The sequence below is a fragment of the Pygocentrus nattereri genome, chromosome 23, assembly GCF_015220715.1.
Source record: "Pygocentrus nattereri isolate fPygNat1 chromosome 23, fPygNat1.pri, whole genome shotgun sequence".
Lineage (NCBI taxonomy): Eukaryota > Metazoa > Chordata > Actinopteri > Characiformes > Serrasalmidae > Pygocentrus > Pygocentrus nattereri.
The window spans coordinates 5697851-5722144 of record NC_051233.1 but is presented as its reverse complement, the minus strand read 5'-3'; the positions used below and the strand labels follow the sequence as shown (position 1 = coordinate 5722144).

Below are 24294 nucleotides of genomic sequence, written 5' to 3'. Positions count from 1 at the left end.
TTTCAGCTCCAAAAGTGTTTTGCTGCTATTTTGTTTCCGGCAACACTGCTCACTTATTTCTGGTACCACCACCGGTTTCACACATGCGCAGACTGTGAAATGCGAAAGAAATCAGAGTAAGAGTTCACGTGCACTAAGAAATCTGATTACTGAGCTAAAATCCAGCTTTTTTGTTAGATTTCCAGATTGGAGTGTGCCGTTCACATGACCATTTGAATAATCGGACACCTGCAGAAATCCGATTATGATTGGATTATTGAGTGCATATAAACACACTCACTGTTTTACGATGGGTTTTTGTGTCTAAACCATAAGTTTAAAATCCATTCATGGTGGTGATGTACATACAGGGTGTTACAGGGCAAAATAGTCCCCAAAGAAAACATATTTTTTCCAAGTTTGCCACTATTTTACCAATAATATTACACGGAAAAACTTGGTCAATAAAATGTCTATATTTGTGTTGTAGACATGGTGACCTCTGGTTCCTATCACTGCCATGGTAAGGAAATCTGGACCATTTCACACCAAACCCCTCCGAATGACTAGAATTGAATGTGTTCAGCTGTTGTTAAGTGTACGTTTAGTTAGTGTTTTACTGTAGTTGTAGTTACTTGTAGTTACTGCTTTTTTTCACAAGCACAGTATTAATATCTCAGAACTGGTAGATGAGACATGTCACCACTTCAATATTTGACCACAGTTAGTCACACTAAAGACTGCTGTTTAAATATTTTAATTCCTCCACGTATTTTCACTCTGTACACTGATTTGTAGTGATAGCAGCTACTGTTAGATTTAACGCTGAAGAGATAATGAGAACGAAGTGCGTTTTGTACAAGAGGTGCTACTCACGCTTTTCAAATTTAATAATTAATCATTATTTGTATTCATTTTTAACAGCCAGGCAGAAAGAAAGACAAGTAAAGGCAGCAAGAGAGCAAGACTATAGAGAGAAGACAAATGTTTCAGCAATTAGGCTAAACGAGAAGCAGCAGAAACGAACCGGACGAGGTGTGTGTGTGTGTGTGTGTGTGAGTGTTGGGGGGGTGCTTTAATTGAGAGACAATCATGCTGTCATTAAATCCTCCCACTGAGAGAGAGAGAGAGAGAGAGAGAGAGAGAGGGAGAGAAGGAAAGACAGAATTGGGAGAAGTAAGAGAGAAAGAGGAAGGAAGAGGAGAAGATCCAGAGAGAGAGAGAAAGAAAGATAAAAAAGAGAAAAATAGACAGAGATAGAAAGAGAAAGTGAAAGAGGAAGAGAGAGAAAAGAAATAGAGATTGACAGAGAAATAAGAGAAAGAGAGAGAAAAGAAAAATAGAGGTAAAGAGAAAATAGAGAGCAAAGATAGACAAAGAAATGAGAAAATGAGAGAGAGAGAGAGAGTTTAAAAGAAATTAAAGACAGAGAGAGAGAGAATATCAAAGAGAGAGAGAGAGTTTAAAAGAAATGAAATTAAAGAGAGAGAGAGTTTAAAAGAAATTAAAGACAGAGAGCGAGAGAGAGAGAGAGAGAGAGAGAGAATATCAAAGAGAGAGAGTTTAAAAGAAATTAAAGAGAGAGAGAGAGTTTAAAAGAAATTAAAGAGAGAGAGAGAGAGAGAGAGAATATGAGAGAGAGAGAGAGTTTAAAAGAAATTAGAGAGAGAGTTTGACAGTGAGCAGGATAGATGGAATTGGGAGAAGCAAAAGAGAAAGAGGTAGGAAAAGGAGTAGAGAGAGAGAAAGGAGAGACAGGAAATAAAAAATGGGAGTAGAGACAAAGAAAACAGAGAGAGAGAGAGCAAAAAAGACTGAATTGGGAGAAGTGAGAGAGAAGGAGGAAGAATGGATACAGAGAAAGAGTGAGAGAGAGAGAGTGTAGAGAGAGGGTGTAGAGCGTCCATTGGGTCAGTATGTGCGTGGTCAGTTGAGGGTGTGTGGTCAGTAGTGATGGAAAGATGTGTGTGTGAGAGACTCACGGAATAAAACCATTTTACAGACTTTACATTTACATTTACAGCATTTAGCAGACGCTCTGATCCAGAGTGACTTACAAGAAGCGCTTTGTCTATCTAGAGAAAGTATCTTTGCTAGTTACCCACAGGTTAGAGAGAAAGACGGTCCTGAGCTCAGATACTGCTAGAAACAGAAAGTCCCTGTAGATACAGAGAGAAAAGGAGCAGAGCTGAAAACAGAACTCTGTGCAATACAATACAATACAGTAAACTACAATACACAGTGCAATACAATAAAATATGATATAATATTACAAACACACTGTTCTTAACTAATATCACCTCCTTAAGTGATCTGGCGGTGGAGGTCAGGATTAGCTGTAGGTTAGTGAACACAAAGGCCTCTCAATGTTCCCAGTAATTCTGGCAGGAATGTTTAATTATGCAATCTATTGACAGAGATGGATTACTGACCAGGCCGGTGGGGCCAGTGCCCTCTGGCTAAGGTGCTCAAATATTTGGGCCAGCCCACCGCAGATCAAACAGGAGACAAACTTGCCTGGTCTGCACGGCATGAGGAGCAATTCAGGGCACGAAATAGTTGCTGGATTAATAAAAGTGAAGATCACGGCACAAAGTTTAAAAGTTTAAGAGTTTAGGACTTTTATTTTGAAGTGTTTAGTAGCTCGTAAACAAGATCCTTTTTCTGAAGCATACCAGTTTGTTTTCTGTGGGCATGTTTTCAGTGTAGCCCAGTTTAAAAGCACCCCTACAAAAACCAGTAATCTGTGGTTGGTCATTTTGTATGTCAGTCAAACAGCCCCTTCCTGTCAAAGTAGGCAGTTATGTGGTTCAAAATGCAACAAAATGCATCAGATCCATTGACGATAGGTAGAAGTCTGGCTTGCGAGACTAGATAGCCCCAACCATTTGACAGCTATGTGCTGTGTGTCATGTCTTCACAGCTATGTGCAAGTCTTCAGGGAAGGCCTGACAATTTCTGGGAACTAATAAATCACTGCTGTCAAAACAAAACCTGGTTTCTCCGTTTTTTGTCATTTTTCACTTTTTGAGATCATTTGAAAACTCCTGCTGATGTTGACATTGTGTGTAAATTTCATGACGAATGGACCAAAAAAAAGGCTCAAAATGACTTGGAAAAAAGTTTGGTTCCATTGACTTACATTAAAAGTAAAGTATGTTTTTTCTTTCTCCTGTAAAGTGACTATTTTTGAGGTTTTATTCCAGTTTGAGTCTGTCATTTTTTATTCACTCCTATTTTATAGAGCCATCATACTTGTTTTCTCTACATGTTTTATTATTATTACTATTATTATTATTATTATTTATCTTGTAATACTCTTATTATTCAGTTCTGGTTAGAAACAAAAGAGTTGAAATCTTGAAACACCCAATGAAAAGTCATCTAAACAGATTTTTTTTCCTTTGTTGTTTCTATGTACACTATATAGACAAAAGTATTGGGACACACATCTTAATCTTTGAACTCCAACACCCCAAAAGAGGAGTGTTATAGCTGTAAATGGTGACCAACTCCATATTATTGCCTGTGGGTTTAGAATGGGATGGCATTAAATCTACTGCAGGTGTGATGTGTAGTGTCCCATACTTTTGTCCATATAGTGTAGAAACAGCCCAGAGAGCTCCCCTATTGGTTCGGACTTTGGAGGCCAGGTTTTCAGTGATTTGATAAGACGGAAAGCAGTGGCACGTCTATGTCAGGCCTCAAATATGCATTGATATATGTTACAAACTCTAAATAAAACATACGAAATGCCTTTTACAGGCTTCCACATGTCTATATTTAATCTAGAAAGGGCAAAGATGTACACTAACTCTAACTCAGTGCTAACCTGCTATTGGAAATCCTGTAGGGGAGCTTGCAGAAATTAGCATTATATTTTGTTTTTTCCTTATTTTTTGCCTACGTTTTGATATATTTGTCCTGAACCGCAGGTCTAGCTCTAATAGATATGGTTCACCACAGGTACTCGCATTTTCATTACTGTCACAGACTCAGTTCACTCTGGCTCCTGGTCAGTGTTGGGGTTTGAGAGTGGAATTTTGAGCAGCTCCAGCCGGACGGCAGCAGCCGCGGCTCAGAGACAAACACTCTAATGAAGACTCAGGAGTACTGAATGAAACATGGCTAAACACAAGCACACACACAGTCACTGCTGGCGCAGAGGGCTAAGTAAGTCCCTCAGGCGGTATTGAACCACAGCCCAGTGTTCTACAAACCACATGCATCCAAATGTGTCTGCTTCCGCTCTCTCTTCATTCCTTTTAGTTTTTTCCCCCCTTTTATCTTTTTCCTTCCAGTACTCAAACTGGCACAGGTGAAGATCCGTTTCGGAACAAATCTCTCATGCGCGGTGATCAGGCCGACCTGAGACGGGGGGGTATAAATCTGCCGGCAGCACAGAGTAACCGCGGATAACATAGCTGCACTGCATGTGTACGACATTAAACAGCAGTAGATCAGTGAGGCCCCCTTACCCCAAATCTAGTAAAGCAGCCGAGACATGTTTGGTGTCTGAAGTTCACGTCTTTAGTTCTGTTCTAAAGCTATGAGGCCAGTGTAGGTAAAAAAGTCATTGGAGCTGATATTCTTCCAATTATCATTGTGCTAACTGTATTGTGCAACTGCCACGGCTCCAGGAGTTACTACATTGAGGTCACAAGTTAGTATATTGAGGCTATACTTTACTATATTGAGACAAATATTTACTATATTATGGCCACTAATTACTATACTAAGGCTAAATATTGATATATTGAAGCCACAAATTACTATATTGAGGCTAAAATTGACTATATTCAGACCACTATTTACTGTCGTGGCCACTAATTACTATACTAAGACTGTATATTGCTACATTGAAGCCATTAAGTCCAAGATTAACTACGTTCAGGCCACAAGTTACTACAATGCGGCCAAACTACACTGAGGCTACAAATTACTATGTTGAGGCCAAACATTAATATGGTGAGGCCAAAGAACACAACACTGAGGTTACAACTTATAATACTGAGGCCAGAAATGACTATATTGAGGCAACAAATTACTGTGTTGAGCCAACAAATTACCATATTGAGGCCAATAATTACTGTATTGAGGCTAAATTTTACTATATTGAGACCACAATCTATTATATTCTGGCAATGAATTATTATATAGAGGCTACAAATTGCAATGTTGAGCCCACAAATACTATATTGAGACCACAAATAACTATTTTGAAGTGATTAATATACTAAGTGATTAATATACTAAGAAGACCATTTATGAGAAACTTAACTTGTGGCCTCAATATAGTAATCTGTGGGTTTGAATTATTTAAAAATAATCACCATGACACTTTAGGGGCTCCAAAATGAACAAGAAAAGATTAACACACCAAAACCAAAAAATGCCAGATAGCTAATAAACCCATTTCACAACCTCAGCGTTTAGTTATTCTTTCACACAGATCACATGATTTTTTACTTATGGACGGCTGTGGCATCACCAGGGACTGAACTTGCTATCTCATGAAGATAATGCAGCTTTTCCAGTTCAGAGCCCTTATAAGTATTTATGTAATACAGTCCGGAGCTGCAGACCCCCGGTATAACTCTACTCTCTGTTTCTGGAGATTTAAATGAGGTTTGAATGGAGAAACATAAGCATTAAATATCAGACTGAATGTCGTGGCTCGGAAAACGACGTCGTGTCTCGACAGACGTGATTCTGTAAGTTTGGCAGTGCAGTTAGTTCAGAGTTCAGCTCCAGTCCTGAAACCCCTGAACTGCATAACTGGGTTTCCTGGTTGAAATACCTGATATTATCAGCTGATTAATCCCTTCTTGATCTGAACGAGGTGTGAAGAGCAGAGAGAACCACTGAACTATGCAGTGCAGCGGCTCCAAACCTGGAGTGAAAACACTGAATTAAACGTCCGTGTGTTTCTCTTCATTTTCAGCTTCTGTCACATCTTACAGGTAAATTATTCACAAAGCACAGCTAATTGAAGGCATCGCACAGCACAGTCACTCCCTGATTTGGTCCTCAAAATAGCAGTGACTATACAATATGATGTAAAATCACACCCACAGAAACCCTGTTAAAAAAACAGTATAAAATCACTGTAATTGGTTACAGGGCTCATTTGCATATTGCAACCTTTTATGTTATCAGCATTCCAAAGGGCAATAACACAGTAACAGTTAACAAACTGATCTACTGTTCAGCCTCTAGGCTTCAGCCATTCTGCTTTCAGCTGCCAGTGATGACCATGAAAAAGCCATTTAGCAGCTTCTGTCCAGAACATACACGGCCGTCCTGAAGGAGCAGAGAACATTAAGTTCCCGCCCAGTCTAAACAGACGGACTGTTAACGAGCTCACGCTGGTGACAAGGACAAACCTTTATGTAGGAGAAAAATCTATAGAGTGAGGCCTTGTACCGAGAACACTCGTCAGCTCTCACGGCCGCGCGGCCACCAGACGCTCGCTGATTTAATTTACCAATCGATAGATTTCTGTGAGCACGGACGAGTGATCTTTTTACAGTGCTCTCTCTCTCTCTCTCTATCTCTATCTATCTATCTATATAGCATTCTCTCTCCTGTCTCTCTCTCTCTTATCTCTCTCTTTTCTTTGTCTCCTCTCTGTCTCTCATCTCCCTCCCTCTCCCTCTCTCTCCCTCTCTCTATCTATATATCATTCTCCTCTGTCTCTCTTATCTCTCAATATCTCACTCTCTTTCTACCTCTCTTTTATTTGTCTCATCTCTCTCTCCCTCTTTCTATCTATATATCATTCTCTCTGCTCTGTCTCTCTTATCTCTAAATATCTCACTCTTTCTACCTCTCGCTTTTCTTTGTTGCATCTCTCTCTCTCCCCTCTCTCTCTCTGTCTCTCTCTCTCTCTCTCTTTCTCTTTCTCTTTCGCTCCTCTTCCAGTAAAGGATGTCCTGATTGCCTCTAACAGGCTCTTGCGGTTTCACCCTCCTCCACTGAAATCCCTTGTGAAAGTCAGAGAAGATGGATAGAAAGGAGGAAGAGAGTGAGAGAGAAAGAAAGAGAGAGAGAGAGAGAGAGAGACATAGAGGCTTTGTATTCAAGTGCATGCTTCCAAAAGAAAAGAGCTAAGATGTCCACTACACTGTTAGAAATAAAGATGCTGTGAAGATACATTTTTCATTCATTACGGTACAAACAGTGTAAATGTTCCCTCAAAGGTCCAGCAGTGGTTTTAAGGTCTGATTGTGAACCTTAAATACATTTTTCCAGGTCAAAAGTTCATATTTGTCCCTTTTCAGAACCGAATGCTTTAAAACGGAACAGTAGAATAAAAGCCTGGAGGCGAGACAGGGTGTGTGGAGTCAGTACAGCTTAGAAAATATCATTTCAGTGGATTATGGTACAATTATGTTCCCTTGAGGACCCTTGAGGGTACCACTCCAGTGACAAGAGGGGCACTGCCCCAGTGACAGTTTAGTACCTTTATTTCTGAGAGTGCACATTTAACGCTCTTCTTTCACCTCAACACTATTTGCAGTGTTCTACTGACCTTTATTAACAGAATTAAATTGGCTGTATTGGACAAAACCACTTACAGTGTATGAAGAGTTTGCCTTGATGAAACTGGTGCTCACCTACAAACCAGTAACAATACAAAGACAGTCACAGTGTGCATTAAAAATGACCAGTGATGGATGAAGTACACAAATCTTGTACTTGAGTTAAAGTAGAAATACCCAAGATAAAATATTACTCCAGTAAAAGTTCCCCCCTTTAGACCTCCACTTGAGTAAAAGTACTAAAGTATTTACTTTCAAATGTACTTAAGTATCAAAAGTAAAAGTACTAAAAGAGTAATTATGTAATTTATAACAAGACTCACTTCATGAACTCATTTCAGGTGAAAGTCCTCCAGCGTCTCTCTTGGTAAACCAGTCTTTTAATAGAACGTCATTAATTAGTGACGCTGACGTCTATTAAAATGATCAGAAGCACAAAACACTGAAGGTAAACAGTTTCCATCAGGGAGAACCGAGTGGCTCTGAAATCACTTTTTACACACAAGCAAAGTTTCAGTTTCAGATTTATTTACAACTTAGTTCCAAGTTTAAGTTGAATAAAAACTGGCTTTAAACTCAAGATCAAAGATGAGCTCCTTTACTATGTTGATCTGTAGGCCTCTGTTCATAAACACAAACCAGCCCAAACTAATTTACTATAAAATGAAATGGTGTTTGTAGAAATTCAGAAAAAAGCCGCGTCAGTCTCGACTGCATATGTGGACATATTTCTATATTGTGCTCTATTTACACAAAGTTAGAACCATTATGTGTGTAACGCCAGGGGGCGATGAGGAGGCAGACGCACATGCTGAGAGAAGCGAGATTTATTAAGGGAAAATCCATAATCAGGGTCAAAACAGTCCAGTATCAAAGAGCCAACACGGATAGAACGAGGGATAGACATAACCAAAAGTTATAGAGAATTATAAAGAATACAGACTAAACACAATAACAGAGACTATGAAATATAATGGAAACCAGACGAACAAACACCAAACAATACCATACGAAGACCAGCAACTAACAGGGGAAAACACAAGAATTAAATGCTAAGAAACAAGGAGGGTTAACAATACACAGGAGGATAACACAGGTGAGAACAATAAAAGGCGGAGTCAAGAAACAAGGGGGCAGAACAAGGAAGAATCAAAACAAAGAAAGCACATGGACAAGACCAAAACAAAACAAAAGCTCATGGAGGACTGGGAGGGGCCAATTGTGACAGTGTAATAACTTAATGGGATGCAGCTGTCAGAGCCATTAAATGCTTTGGATGTCTGGTTCCTTGTACTATAATGGTGAACAATTCTGACTGTAAATTTCTCTAGAAAGGCGTATTTCACACCAAACCACTTTGAATGATTTACTTTACAAGTAAACCATTAAATGATTTATAATTTTGAAAAATTGATGGAAAACTGTTTCCCCTTTAAAGGAGGAATGTTTTTAATAAACACATAAAATCCGTATTTATGAAGCACTTATCTTTTGGTTTTAGAGTGTCAAAGTGCTTCACACAGGACGTTAGACAAAACATTAAAGAGAGACATCATTGAATTGAAAGACCATAATCCATTCAGCTGTATGTTTTTATTTCCTTACATTCTCGGCCTGAGCCTTTCCTAAAAACTCAGTAAAGATGTGAAACGAATCCTCCTTCTCTCAGCAGACTGGCTCCTACTTTGAAAATCAATCAGGTGAAGCATTTGATGTTGTTTATGTATTTTCTTAAAGGGAATCTGCTCCTATCTCTCCGTTTGTTGTCTTTTTTCCCCGGTCTATCTCTCATGCACAGATGTACTGACTCATGGTCTTAGAAGAGAGAGGACCTTTAGTTCTATGGCTGTGAATGCTGCCCCCTACTTGTGTAAAATCTCACTCTCTCTCTCTCTCTCTCTCTCTCTCTCTCTCTCTCTCTCTCGTCGCTTATCTCTCCGTGCAGTTCCAGTGCTGTGTTCCAATCTCTGCTCAGTCCCTTCTCTGCCCTTTAAGGCCCAGTCAGTCATCACACGAGCTCCTGTCAATCTGGCCCGGCCCACCGCCGGCTCAGCCCTCGCTCCAGACTCGCTCTAAATTCCTCCAGTGCACTCTATCACTCCAAACCTTCGCCTTCTCCACTTAGAAAGGAGTGGATGACCTCAGGGCTAATCCATACCATCAGTGTGGAGCCAAAGACGCTGCTGGATTGGTCATGAAGTCTCCGCAAGTGTGAAAATGCTTCACCCAATTTAGAAACAGGGTCAAGAAATCAAGCGTGCACAGTTTTCTTCTCATACCAAATGTAGATGATAAGGCGAGACGTGTTTGGTGTGCAAAGTTTCCTTCTATTCGCACTGGAGCTACAAGGCTAATGTGGAACAGTATATCTATAGAAATGGAGAAAAATGCAATTGCATGGCTAAAAACAGTATTAACAGCCAAACAAAGTGACTTGTTCCATCTATTTTTACTCTCAGAAAAAAAAAAAAAATCAGGTACTAAACTGTCACTCTTGTCACTGGGGTGGTACACTCAATGGTCCAACTCGGTACCTTTAGTCAAGGGACATAACTGAACTATAATCCATTGAAATGATATTTTCTAAGCTGTGCTGACTCCACACACCCCGTCTCGCCACCAGGCTTTTTTTACTGTTCCATTCGGGTACGAAAAGATACAAACTTTTCACCTGGAAAAAACTATCTAAGGTGCACAATCGGACCTTAAAACCACTGCAGGCCCTTTTGAAGGAACATTTACATAGTTTGTACCTTGATGAACAAGAAATGTTCACCAGAACCTTTTCTAACACTAGTGTCAGACACCACATAAGCAGGCCTACCCTTTATTCCTGCACCCCAAGATGAGTTGAGTGTCTTACGGTCTGGTCTTCAATATGCTGAATGCTTGTAATATACTGACATAATGAAAAATGTGCTAACACATAAAAATATCAACGATCTTTCTTGTTGAGATGCTTGAATGTGTGTACCTTAATTGATCTGTCAACAGAAACCTGAGCCTGTGTGAAAGAAAGGCCTTAGTCAGAGGATCCTGCTTATACCCTGCACCCTGATTCACACTAATAAAGTCATTTAAATTAAACTTTTCCACTGAGAGGCACTTACAGGCAGAAAACCATAAAGCAATGCTATTGCACAGCTATGTCTAATATAAAATTGTTTTTTGTTTTTTTTTAAAACCAGCGCTTCAAGAATGCCCCTGATATTTTCACCACTGTCCTTAGTTTTGTGCTTTTATGCCAGCCCTAGTTTAAATACAGACATTTTTAGCTCATAACATGCACATAAGAAAATTTCCTTTTTATATTTTTAACTGTTTTTAAGCAACGCTTGTGCTTGATGTCTGATAGCCAATTAGCTTTCTAGCCTTCTCCAGCTGAGGGCAGGATACAGTTATGAAGAGAATATAACGTGTAAACCAGTTAAAACGGGACTATTTGCTGCAAACATTGAGAGCATTTATATGCACTGAATATTTCTGCCTGATGTCTGATTATTCAAATGGTTATGTAAACAGTAGACTTTGATTTCTTGGATCAGAGTAAGGTCTAGAAATCTGATCAAGAGTCCAATAAAGAGAGCTGGATTGTAAATAATCAGTAATCAGATGTAAATCAGTAATCAGTAAACTCCAGGTCTACATGAATCAGACAGTAATCAGATTTCTGCTTCGGCCACTAAGCTCAAACTTCATGCCACCCTTCTGTTTTAATATGAACATACATCATCTGGAAGATGAAGAATATGTAAACTCTTCATTTCGTCTAGCATGTATTTGGTTTCAGCATCGCTCACTGTCCTGCGGGTGCTGAGTTAAACCCGCCTATTTCCAGTACTGCGCTCTGTTTTTTCACATGCACACGAAGTTTGAGCTTATTGGCCGAAGCAGAAATCGGATTACTGTCTGATTCATGTAGACCTGGAGTTTCCCCATTATCTGATTACTCAAGCGCAAGTAAATGCTTTGATGGGATTCCTGACAAAATCGGATTTTCTGCAGTTATCGGATTATTAAGTGCATGTACACCACTTTATCACCTGGCTGCATTTAATGGACACACATTTTAGTGCTAAAAAAACTTTACTTTTTCAGGGTTGAAATCAGGGAGAACAACTTCTCATGTCCGCTGAAGCTCTGTGCCCTTAATCCTTACAGCGTTGCTGTTCTTGCCATAATTTTATCTTCACTCGGCTATACTGAGAGTGAAACTGCCGTTTGTCCCAGAATTTTCTTTTCTTTTTTTTTTTGCTGAAATGTTCCTCTAACGTTCCTTGTTTCCCACAGGGATAACAACTTCATCAAAGACTTCCCTCAGCTGGCAGACGGACTGATGGTCATCCCCCTGCCGGTCGAAGAGCAGTGTAGAGGAGTGCTGTCCGAACCACTGCCCAACCTGCAACTCCTCACAGGTCTGTCACTCACACCCATCAGGAGTGGACACAGAGCAAGTTAAATAAGAGCGCTGCTGCTACAGGGATCCTTTCATGTATGTAATTTCCAGTCAAAACAGCTGTTGAGGATGCATTGGTCAATTTCAGCATCCGGAAAAATAAACTGAAAGTATATTTAACTCCTCAAAAGCTAATTAGATATAAAAGTATATCATTACAGCTTCCATTCTTTTCCAGAGACAGTCTATAAAACCTTACGTCACATTTCTGAAGTCCAGTTTCATTGTTGTAGTGCAAGTTTTCTTGCATCTCTCAGTGAGGTTTTTCCTGAGAGCTACACATCCTTTCAGACCCATAGCACTGGGTCGTCTTCTCACAGCGGAAGGATGGACAGAAACACCTGTGGATGTTTTCAGATGTTGCAGCTTGATTTTCTCCTCTCTTAAGACGTTAAGTGCTGTCAGGTCTTGCAGGTGGAAGTTAGCAGTCCCATATTCTCTATATTCAATCTCCCTATAAATATCTCCTGAAAAATGAATACTACAAAATTAATAACCACTTAACATAAACAAAAAAAGCAGGCTCCGACTGTGTTATGCTGTATAAAATGAAAAAATGCACAGAAGAGACTATATGGACAAAAAGTATTGGGCCACCTGCACATTACACCTACAGGAGCTTTTATGACATCCCATTCTAAATCCATAGGCGTTAATATGGATTTGGTCCGCCTTTGCATCTCTAACAGCTTCCACTCTTCTGGAAAGCTGTCTACAAGATTTTGTTGTGTGTCCGTGGGAATTTTTACTCATTCATCCAGAAGAGCATTTGTGAGGTCAGACACTGATATTGGACGAAAGGGTCTGGCTCACAATCTCCATTCTAGTTAATCTCAAAGGTGTTTGATGGGGTTGAAGTCAGGGCTTTGTGAGGGCCAGTCAAGTTCATCCTTACCAAACTCACCCAGCCAGGCCTTTATGGACCTTGCTTTGCGTACTGGGGCTCAGTCATGATGGAACAGAAAAGGTTCTTCCCCAAACTGTTCACACAAAGTTGGAAGCATAGAACAGTCCAAAATGTCTTGGTCTGCTGAAGCGTTAAGATTTCCTTTCGCTGGAACTAAGGGGTATAAATAAACCCCTGAAAAACAGCTCCATATCATTATCCCTCCTCCTCCAAACTTTACAGCTGGCACAATGCAGTGAGGCAGGTAATGTTCTCCTGGCATTCGCCAAGAGACTCATCCATTAGACTGACAGACAAAGAAATGTGACTCGTCACTCCATGGAATAGGTTTCCAGTGCTCCAGAGTCCAGTGTCAATGTGCTTTACAAGTCACTGAGCTCATCAGTATGACCTATTCTACTGCCAGTGTTTGTCTATCAATATTGCAAGGCTTTGTGCTTAATTGTGTCTGTCTGATAGCAATGGGTGTGGCTGAAATACCTGAACTCAATAATTAGGATGGGTGTCCCAATGCCTTTGTACATATAGTGTAACTTTGTCTTTGGGTAGAATGTTGAGTTGTGAGTTGGAGAGATCAGAAATGGTTACCCACGTTGAAAACACTTACATACTTTATTCAAGCACAAGTAATTATGATTGAGTTACACTCAGAAAAGTGCTGTTGCAGTGAAAAATGTAGGTCTGCTCAAGAATAAGAGAAGCTATAACTTGTTACTTAGCACCTTTGTGTGCAGTCCGGCTACTCTGTGACACGACGGCCCCCAGGCTGTGACCCTAATCCCACCATTAGCTGAACTGGCTGCAGAATTTTCTGCCTGGCTGCCTGAGAGACACCTCAGAGAAGTCCCAGCACACCAGAGGTCCATGCTGTGTACTGTCCTCGTCTGGACCTCATGCTGAACAATAGTAGAGCTGCTAATTGTTTCTTTTCTCTTCTTCTTCTTTTTTTTCTTTGAGAGCGAATTAGCTAATGCGATTTACAGAGCAGATAGTTTTTCGCCAAATCAAATTTGAGCTGTTGTTGAGTCTGGCAGCATTAGCAGTGAGAAATCAGACCCTAAGTGCTTTGATACTCCCGAGAAAACCCTCATCATCCAGTCAATGCTTTTCATTAAGCAGTATTTATCCTGCGAAAATGTGCAGGGTAACAGATTCAGGTACTAAAGAGTCACAGTATTTAAAGGAAGAGTTAACTCCATTCTAAAAGGCCTAATTTGGCTAATCAAGGCCTTAGCAATTAGCTGTTGAGATGAGTCAAGTGTGGTATAGCAAAGTAAACACTCAACGTGCCTTGACTTAGATACTATATTCATACCCGGTATGTACAGAAACCCAGCAATGGGATTATCAGTGGATTCTTTTCACTGTTGTGGTTTATTTTTTTTTATATGCTGTTCTCAGAATCAGGAAATACTGCAGAAAAACTAAGCGCAAGTGTGGCTCAGCGATGACTAACAGGCTAAGTGTGGCTCAGCGATGTCTAACAGGCTAAGTGTGGCTCAGCGATGGCTAACAGGCTAAGTGTGGCTCAGCGATGGCTAACAGGCTAAGTGTGGCTCAGCCATGGCTAACAGGCTAATTGTGGCTCATCGATGACTAACAGGCTAAGTGTGGCTCAGCGATGGCTAACAGGCTAAGTGTGGCTCAGCGATGGCTAACAGGCTAATTGTGGCTCAGCGATGGCTAACAGGCTAAGTGTGGCTCAGCGATGGCTAACAGGCTAAGTGTGGCTCAGCGATGACTAACAGGCTAAGTGTGGCTCAGCGATGGCTAACAGGCTAATTGTGGCTCAGCGATGACTAACAGGCTAAGTGTGGCTCAGCGATGTCTAACAGGCTAAGTGTGGCTCAGCAATGGCTAACAGGCTAAGTGTGGCTCAGCGATGGCTAACAGGCTAAGTGTGGCTCAGCGATGACTAACAGGCTAAGTGTGGCTCAGCGATGGCTAACAGGCTAAGTGTGGCTCAGCCATGGCTAACAGGCTAAGTGTGGCTCAGCGATGGCTAACAGGCTTAATGAGGCTCAGCGATGGCTAACAGGCTAATTGTGGCTCAGCCATGGCTAACAGGCTAAGTGTGGCTCAGCGATGGCTAACAGGCTAATTGTGGCTCATCGATGACTAACAGGCTAAGTGTGGCTCAGCGATGGCTAACAGGCTAAGTGTGGCTCAGCGATGTCTAACAGGCTAAGTGTGGCTCAGCGATGGCTAACAGGCTAAGTGTGGCTCAGCCATGGCTAACAGGCTAATTGTGGCTCATCGATGACTAACAGGCTAAGTGTGGCTCAGCGATGGCTAACAGGCTAAGTGTGGCTCAGCGATGGCTAACAGGCTAATTGTGGCTCAGCGATGGCTAACAGGCTAAGTGTGGCTCAGCGATGGCTAACAGGCTAAGTGTGGCTCAGCGATGACTAACAGGCTAAGTGTGGCTCAGCGATGGCTAACAGGCTAATTGTGGCTCAGCGATGACTAACAGGCTAAGTGTGGCTCAGCGATGTCTAACAGGCTAAGTGTGGCTCAGCAATGGCTAACAGGCTAAGTGTGGCTCAGCGATGGCTAACAGGCTAAGTGTGGCTCAGCGATGACTAACAGGCTAAGTGTGGCTCAGCGATGGCTAACAGGCTAAGTGTGGCTCAGCCATGGCTAACAGGCTAAGTGTGGCTCAGCGATGGCTAACAGGCTTAATGAGGCTCAGCGATGGCTAACAGGCTAATTGTGGCTCAGCCATGGCTAACAGGCTAAGTGTGGCTCAGCGATGGCTAACAGGCTAAGTGTGGCTCAGCCATGGCTAACAGGCTAAGTGTGGCTCAGCGATGGCTAACAGGCTAAGTGTGGCTCAGCCATGGCTAACAGGCTAAGTGTGGCTCAGCGATGGCTAACAGGCTTAATGAGGCTCAGCCATGGCTAACAGGCTAATTGTGGCTCAGCCATGGCTAACAGGCTAAGTGTGGCTCAGCGATGGCTAACAGGCTAAGTGTGGCTCAGCCATGGCTAACAGGCTAAGTGTGGCTCAGCGATGGCTAACAGGCTAAGTGTGGCTCAGCCATGGCTAACAGGCTAAGTGTGGCTCAGCGATGGCTAACAGGCTTAATGAGGCTCAGCGATGGCTAACAGGCTAATTGTGGCTCAGCCATGGCTAACAGGCTAAGTGTGGCTCAGCGATGGCTAACAGGCTTAATGAGGCTCAGCGATGGCTAACAGGCTAATTGTGGCTCAGCCATGGCTAACAGGCTAAGTGTGGCTCAGCGATGGCTAACAGGCTTAATGAGGCTCAGCGATGGCTAACAGGCTAATTGTGGCTCAGCCATGGCTAACAGGCTAAGTGTGGCTCAGCGATGGCTAACAGGCTAAGTGTGGCTCAGCCATGGCTAACAGGCTAATTGTGGCTCATCGATGACTAACAGGCTAAGTGTGGCTCAGCGATGGCTAACAGGCTAAGTGTGGTTCAGCGATGACTAACAGGCTAAGTGTGGCTCATCGATGACTAACAGGCTAAGTGTGGCTCAGCGATGGCTAACAGGCTAAGTGTGGCTCAGCGATGACTAACAGGCTAAGTGTGGCTCAGCGATGGCTAACAGGCTAATTGTGGCTCAGCGATGACTAACAGGCTAAGTGTGGTACAGCGATGTCTAACAGGCTAAGTGTGGCTCAGCGATGACTAACAGGCTAAGTGTGGCTCAGCGATGGCTAACAGGCTAATTGTGGCTCAGCGATGACTAACAGGCTAAGTGTGGCTCAGCGATGACTAACAGGCTAAGTGTGCCTCAGCGATGGCTAACAGGCTAAGTGTGGCTCAGCCATAGCTAACAGGCTAATTGTGGCTCAGCGATGGCTAACAGGCTAATTGTGGCTCAGCGATGGCTAACAGGCTAAGTGTGGCTCAGCGATGGCTAACAGGCTAAGTGTGGCTCAGCCATGGCTAACAGGCTAATTGTGGCTCATCGATGACTAACAGGCTAAGTGTGGCTCAGCGATGGCTAACAGGCTAAGTGTGGCTCAGCGATGACTAACAGGCTAAGTGTGGCTCAGCGATGGCTAACAGGCTAATTGTGGCTCAGCGATGACTAACAGGCTAAGTGTGGCTCAGCGATGTCTAACAGGCTAAGTGTGGCTCAGCGATGGCTAACAGGCTAAGTGTGGCTCAGCGATGGCTAACAGGCTAAGTGTGGCTCAGCGATGGCTAACAGGCTTAATGAGGCTCAGCGATGGCTAACAGGCTAAGTGTGGCTCAGCCATGGCTAACAGGCTAAGTGTGGCTCAGCGATGGCTAACAGGCTTAATGAGGCTCAGCGATGGCTAACAGGCTAAGTGTGGCTCAGCCATAGCTAACAGGCTAATTGTGGCTCAGCCATGGCTAACAGGCTAAGTGTGGCTCTGCGATGGCTAACAGGCTTAATGAGGCTCAGCGATGGCTAACAGGCTAATTGTGGCTCAGCCATGGCTAACAGGCTAATTGTGGCTCAGCGATGGCTAACAGGCTAAGTGTGGCTCAGCGATGACTAACAGGCTAAGTGTGGCTCAGAGATGGCTAACAGGCTAAGTGTGGCTCAGCCATGGCTAACAGGCTAAGTGTGGCTCAGCGATGGCTAACAGGCTTAATGAGGCTCAGCGATGGCTAACAGGCTAATTGTGGCTCAGCCATGACTAACAGGCTAAGTGTGGCTCAGCGATGGCTAACAGGCTAAGTGTGGCTCAGCCATGGCTAACAGGCTAAGTGTGGCTCAGCGATGGCTAACAGGCTTAATGAGGCTCAGCGATGGCTAACAGGCTAAGTGTGGCTCAGCCATGGCTAACAGGCTAAGTGTGGCTCAGCGATGGCTAACAGGCTTAATGAGGCTCAGCGATGGCTAACAGGCTAATTGTGGCTCAGCCATGGCTAACAGGCTAAGTGTGGCTCAGCGATGGCTAACAGGCTTAATGAGGCTCAGCGATGGCTAACAGGCTAATTGTGGCTCAGCCATGGCTAACAGGCTAAGTGTGGCTCAGCGATGGCTAACAGGCTTAATGAGGCTCAGCGATGGCTAACAGGCTAATTGTGGCTCAGCCATGGCTAACAGGCTAAGTGTGGCTCAGCGATGGCTAACAGGCTAAGTGTGGCTCAGCAATGACTAACAGGCTAAATGTGGCTCAGCGATGGCTAACAGGCTAAGTGTGGCTCAGCAATGACTAACAGGCTAAGTGTGGCTCAGCGATGGCTAACAGGCTAAGTGTGGCTCAGCGATGGCTAACAGGCTTAATGAGGCTCAGCGATGGCTAACAGGCTAATTGTGGCTCAGCGATGGCTAACAGGCTAAGTGTGGCTCAGCGATGGCTAACAGGCTTAATGAGGCTCAGCGATGGCTAACAGGCTAAGTGTGGCTCAGCGATGGCTAACAGGCTAAGGGTGGCTCAGCGATGGCTAACAGGCTTAATGAGGCTCAGCGATGGCTAACAGGCTAATTGTGGCTCAGCCATGGCTAACAGGCTAAGTGTGGCTCAGCCATGGCTAACAGGCTAAGTGTGGCTCAGCCATGGCTAACAGGCTAATTGTGGCTCAGCGATGGCTAACAGGCTACGTGTGGCTCAGCGATGGCTAACAGGCTAAGTGTGGCTCAGCGAAGGCTAACAGGCTAAGTGTGGCTCAGCGATGGCTAACAGGCTAAGAGTGGCTCAGCAATGGCTAACAGGCTTAATGAGGCTCAGCGATGGCTAACAGGCTAAGTGTGGCTCAGCGATGGCTAACAGGCTAAGTGTGGCTCAGCGATGGCTAACAGGCTAAGTGTGGCTCAGCCATGGCTAACAGGCTAAGTGTGGCTCAGCGATGGCTAACAGGCTAAGTGTGGCTCAGCCATGGCTAACAGGCTAAGTGTGGCTCAGCGATGGCTAACAGGCTTAATGAGGCTCAGCGATGGCTAACAGGCTAATTGTGGCTCAGCCATGGCTAACAGGCTAAGTGTGGCTCAGCGATGGCTAACAGGCTTAATGAGGCTCAGCGATGGCTAACAGGCTAATTGTGGCTCAGCCATGGCTAACAGGCTAAGTGTGGCTCAGCGATGGCTAACAGGCTAAGTGTGGCCTGTTGGTCATCTAGAGCTCAAAACGCCACAGAACAGGTTTGTTTTTAGCTTTCTGTCACTCCAACTCCAGTCACTGAACTTCAGGTATTAATATTTCTGCTCTAGTTAGCCGTAACTGAACCTGTAATGTGGTAGGTGGTACTTTTAGCCTGCTATCTCTACTAGAGTTAGCTTAGCCTCGCTGGCTACAGCATCACCAGTCATTCGACTTTGCTCTTCTCTGACATTTTTAGCATCTGCTGAAAACAATCGAAACACATTGATTTCTGTTTCTGTTGGACTCTGGTGGTGCCCAACAGTGAGTACTGATACTTTGGTCTTTTACTGACAGGCAGATGTCACAACGTAAAGGATCCTGATGGTTTAGCAGGTGTTTTGGGACTGATTCCAGATACAATTGATGGTTTCCCAACGGGATCTCAAAGGAACAGGAACCTATCATCAGTGGTCATCAGTTGGAACCATTCATTCCCATTAGGTGGTCATCCTTGTGGTTCTAACGGTCTAAGGCTACTGATCCAAACATCACAGAACAGGTTTAACTTCACGTTTCTGTCCCTCCAACACCAGCCACTCAAACCTTACTTTCACCGATTTGAGCCATTATCATTAAAATTGTCAAGGACTTTCTATAGAACACTGGGCTCAGTAGAACTCAGTAGAACCGACTGAACACCACTACAGCTCTGTACTGGCACTGTTGAAGACATGGTGCAGTACTCCACAAAGCTGGGAGCCCAATCAGGGCCTTCAGCCTTGTTTGTGTGGAGTCTCTTCAGTTGTCTTCTCACCTGCTCAGCAGTGAGACTCACTGTGGAGGTGACGGGCAGGGGAGGGGTGGAGGTGTGAGGTGGGCTGTCACAGGAGGGGGGCAGGCTATCAGGAGGTGTAGGGAGGGTGAGTGGAGTGGGGAGCAGCAGAGAAGTCAGGACGGGGGGGGGGCTATGTTATTAGCAATGCTATTTAGCTCAGTTATTGAATGGTGGAACTGAAACTTGTGCAGTGTTCATTTATTTGGTGACTCTGTTTGTTTTTGGTTTGTACATAAACATAGAACTAATAAGCAAATAGCTACAGTAACAGCACATCTAAATATTGAGCAATAACCTACAGTAACAGCTCATATGTAGAGCTATTTTCACAAACAGCAGCACAGTGAGCTCTAATTTTCCCGGTCTAATGAAGAAAACAAACAGTTTCCCTGTTAGGAAACCCAGGAAAACCAGCAAATGTTGTGTTCCGGATGCTGATATTCTGGCTAACCAGCAGTTGAAACTGGTCTAAACATGGAAATGGACTTCAGAGAGCACTAGAAAACTAAATCTACAGTCTACTTGTTGTAAATATAATAATCTAAAATGCTACCAAACGCAAGGAAACTCATGGCATTGTTGACCACAAATAAACAAAATAGTGCCACAATTTGGAAGATTTTTGGGGCGCTTTGTATGGTCAAGGTTTGGCCAACTTGACTAAATTACATGTTTCTGGGTGTTAAAAGTGTTTTAAAGTGAAAAAGAAGTAAACAAAAGCTCTGCAGCAAACTATTAAAAGTTAATATTTGTATATTTGCACATGTTTGCATGTTGTTTTTTTTATGTGTCCTACAGGAGATGCCCAGTTCAGTGAGGGGATGGGGTATCCCATGGTGCAGCAGTGGCGGGTCCGCAGCAACCTCTACAAAGTTAAACTCAGTGCCATCACACTGTCTACAGGTAGATCCCGAATAAAGGAGACAATAAATAAAACACTTTCGTAAATGGTTCTGTAAACTGAGCTGCTCAGGAGGTCATGTTACAGTTCTTGCAGTTAACTTGATGTTTATAGGTACAATTATTTATGGGGTGAATGTATAACTCTATATTTTAGGACAAGGGGATGTGCTGATGATGAGGGTCAGAATAAGATAGAAGTTGGTGTCCTGCCGAATTCAGAAGTTTGAGGATAATTGTTATTACAACATGCAAAAGATCTCACAATCTTCTTTGAACAACTGATTAACATAAACTTTGATGTAAAGAAGTATTTAGCTGACCTACAGTAGAGTGATTATTTAGTGATATGGGCTACTAATTTCAACCAAACAGTTACATTTACAGCATTTGGCTGACGCTCTTATCCAAAGCGACTTACAATTTGATCATTTTTACAGAGGAAGGCGAAGGCGGTGTTAGGAGTCTTGCCCAAGGACTCTTATTGGTATAGTGTAGGGTGTTTACCCAGGTGGGGATTAAACCCCAGTCTACAGCGTAGAAGGCAGAGGTGTTAACCACTACACTATCCAACCACACCCATATCCAACTATCCAACCACACCCAAACCAATGTGAAATTTCAGCAATGTTCAAAGCAACAGACAGGTTGTCCATTCTGTTACTCCACAAATATACAGTTGTATGCCAAAGTTTGGGCTCCCTGGGTCAAATTCAATATACTGGGGGGGGGGGGGGTAACAGAAAATGCAGCTTGTGCAAAAGCTGTGGCACATTTTATATTTCATGCATGTTTTCAAAATGGAAAACTCAGCAAATAAACCAAACATGCGCATGAAATTGACAGAAAAATAAAAGTTTATCCCTGTACAGGATACTGGAATTTATTTTCATAGCAAAACATGCAGTTTGACTGATTTTGTTCCAACTGTGATGTATGAACTGTAGTGAAATACATACTTGGATAAAAGCATACCAGCTACAAAGGTAATAACTCAAAGGAAGAAAATGAATTGAAGAAAGAAATAAACTGACTGAAGCATTCTTTACAACTCACGTGTTCACATGTTATGATATTCTGAACAGCAGTGTGATGGTAGTAGTAAGAATATTTATATAAAATCTCCCCAGAGCAGTTTAAGGTATTTAACATGGTCTGTGTTTACATGCAAAGATTTTTGCTAATTTGAATTCATTCTGATTAGAGGTTCAGACTGTGGTGTTTATATGCAAACTATACTCAACAATTTGATGAAAATCTACGGTTACATTCAAACTACAAGTACTCTGGTGCAAAATTGCACGCATGTGTAGAAAACCACTTAGTGTAGACGTTACCATGACAACCAGCATCATGTGAGTCCATTCAGAGTGAGATGAGCAGCAGTGAGCAGTGCTTGTATTTATGCATTGAAATGCTTGTGGTGAGGCTCAGGTAGTCACTGTTCAGAAACTAAATAAGTAAAAGATTAAATATACAGGAAATATAGAGAAAATATACAATATACATTTTAAAGTGACTTAAGTGACTCAATGTTATTGTTCTTTAAAGTGACTTGTCCCTAGCAGAGATGATATGAAATAATAATAATGCTAATAATAATAATTCACATGTACTTATTAAAGAAGGCAGAGAGGACCAGTTTCTGCTCTGCCATGCTGAACGGTACAAACTTCAAACATTAGAAACTTTCACTATCACGCAAATGCACATGGGCAGAGTGTACTTAAACTTTCCGACTGGGAACGTAATCAGATGCAGGTGTTTAGACAGCTATTAATCTTTTATTTATCTGATTATTTACAGGATTAGTCACCTCCTTCAATCAGATAGAAACTGTATTCCGAATGGCCTCGATCGGACTACACTATTCTGATTGAGGTGTTTACATGGATGTATTCTATTCTGATTGAGCTATTAGTCGGATTATTAACAGATCATTAGGCTGCATGTAAGCGTGGCTACTGTAACAGTGTTTAAGGGCAATGCTTTGCTCCAAAACAAATTCCACAGCTTTACGCAGTTTGACTCTCTGGGACTGAACCACAGTCCAGGAAGGAGAACAATGTCCTGAAGATTTCTCTAAGATGTGGCAATGCATCATCCTCTCAACACCTTATAGAAGGTTGCCTACAGGGATTGGGCCATTTCTGTGGAGTGTGGACATTAACAAAAGGTTGTCGGGCTCTTTCTGTAGGTCAACTTTTCTCATTCCCGAAGGTGTATTTCTCCACTTTAGCACTGGCGGTACTTCCTTTATTGCTTATCCTGGCTTCTTTCTAGAGCTACCAGAGAAAGCATTAGCACCACTAATCAGACCTGCTGCAACTAGCTGTGGTCTACCAGTCAAAGGTTTGGACACATTTAACTGAATGCATTTTTTTAGTTTTTAGTATTGGAGTCTGAAAGTATGCTTCCCATGAGGATTTAATCCTTGTGTGGTGTTGGGGTCTGTGGGACCCATTTTCAATGTTCAAACAAAAAAAAAATGATGTGATTTATTATTATTTTAACCTCAGATTCTTGGTCTTTGCTCATTTTCTGTGAAGAACATATAAAATAACCCATTTTCAGAGCTTCACTCTGTTCACCCCCCACACATTTATACTACACATATTGTGTTGGGCTGAACCCGCGGGGGGTAAAAGTGTAGAGGTGCTGTGTCCTTCACTCTGTTCTCCTCCTACATGGCCTGCTGTTAGTGTGTGTGTGTGTGAGAGGGTGGAGAACATGGACAGGCTGCTGACTGGCTACAGCTGCTAAAGGAGAGCCCTGTGCTGGACACGTGATGTTTTAAACAGCTGGTATTTTATATAAATTGTTATGGCTGTGTTCAGTTTAAAAACCAATAATGTGGACCTCTAGACCACTGAGTAACAAACACATCAACATCATACAAGGGTCAAAAAAGGTCAAATATATTTCATTAATAATGTTTAAGTATTAATTAAATATTATATAATATAAAATATAAAATAAGAGTACCATACTAAAAAAAATGAACATTTATGACAAAAATTAAGATTTATAGACTAACAAGAAACTAAGGTTTGATGAAAGATTATCAGTTAAAATTTAAAAATTTGGTCAAATCTTCTTACCTGACTGGCCTTCAATAAAGCCGCTTCTACAAAATATGGAAAAGTAGGGGAGGGGGCTAAATGTGTTATACAACAAATACAAATGCACATATTATGACTGTATGAAAGTAATTCTAAAACAAAACAATTAGAGCCACTTTTACAGTATTTGCTGAATTGAACATATTAGTTAATAATCAATAAATACATTTAAAATAAATATAAAATGTAGCCTTCGCAAAAAAAAAAAAAAAAAAGGTTATGGCACATTTCTGACCCCCCCCCCCCGCCCGTTAAAGTCAACAAATAAACAGAAAATGTGCGCAAAAATGATCCATATTTAAGTGTGCTCACTGTAAATGATGTATTTGTTCACTTATTTTAACTTAAAAAATCAACAAAACGTGTCATTTGACAAGGGGTATTGCATATGGCGTTTTGCATATTGTCACTGGTGAAACAAAATCTTTTATCTTCAAAGAAGTACACTAAAAAAATGATGATGTAAAAAAATAAAGTCAACGCGTTGCAATAAAGTTATGAGTTAATGGAATTTTAGAAAA

General features: G+C 42.2%; 1 protein-coding gene across 2 annotated transcripts in view; it reads left to right on the top strand.

Annotated features, from left to right (window-relative positions):
* Positions 1-24294, top strand: part of LOC108442885 (astrotactin-2) — a 759455-nt gene that overhangs the window by 603840 nt on the left and 131321 nt on the right. For both annotated transcript variants that reach the window (XM_037533175.1, XM_037533174.1), the window contains exons 14-15: positions 11814-11938; positions 20550-20654. In XM_037533175.1, coding sequence (XP_037389072.1) covers positions 11814-11938; positions 20550-20654 — 230 coding nt within the window. The remainder of the gene's footprint in view (positions 1-11813; positions 11939-20549; positions 20655-24294) is intronic.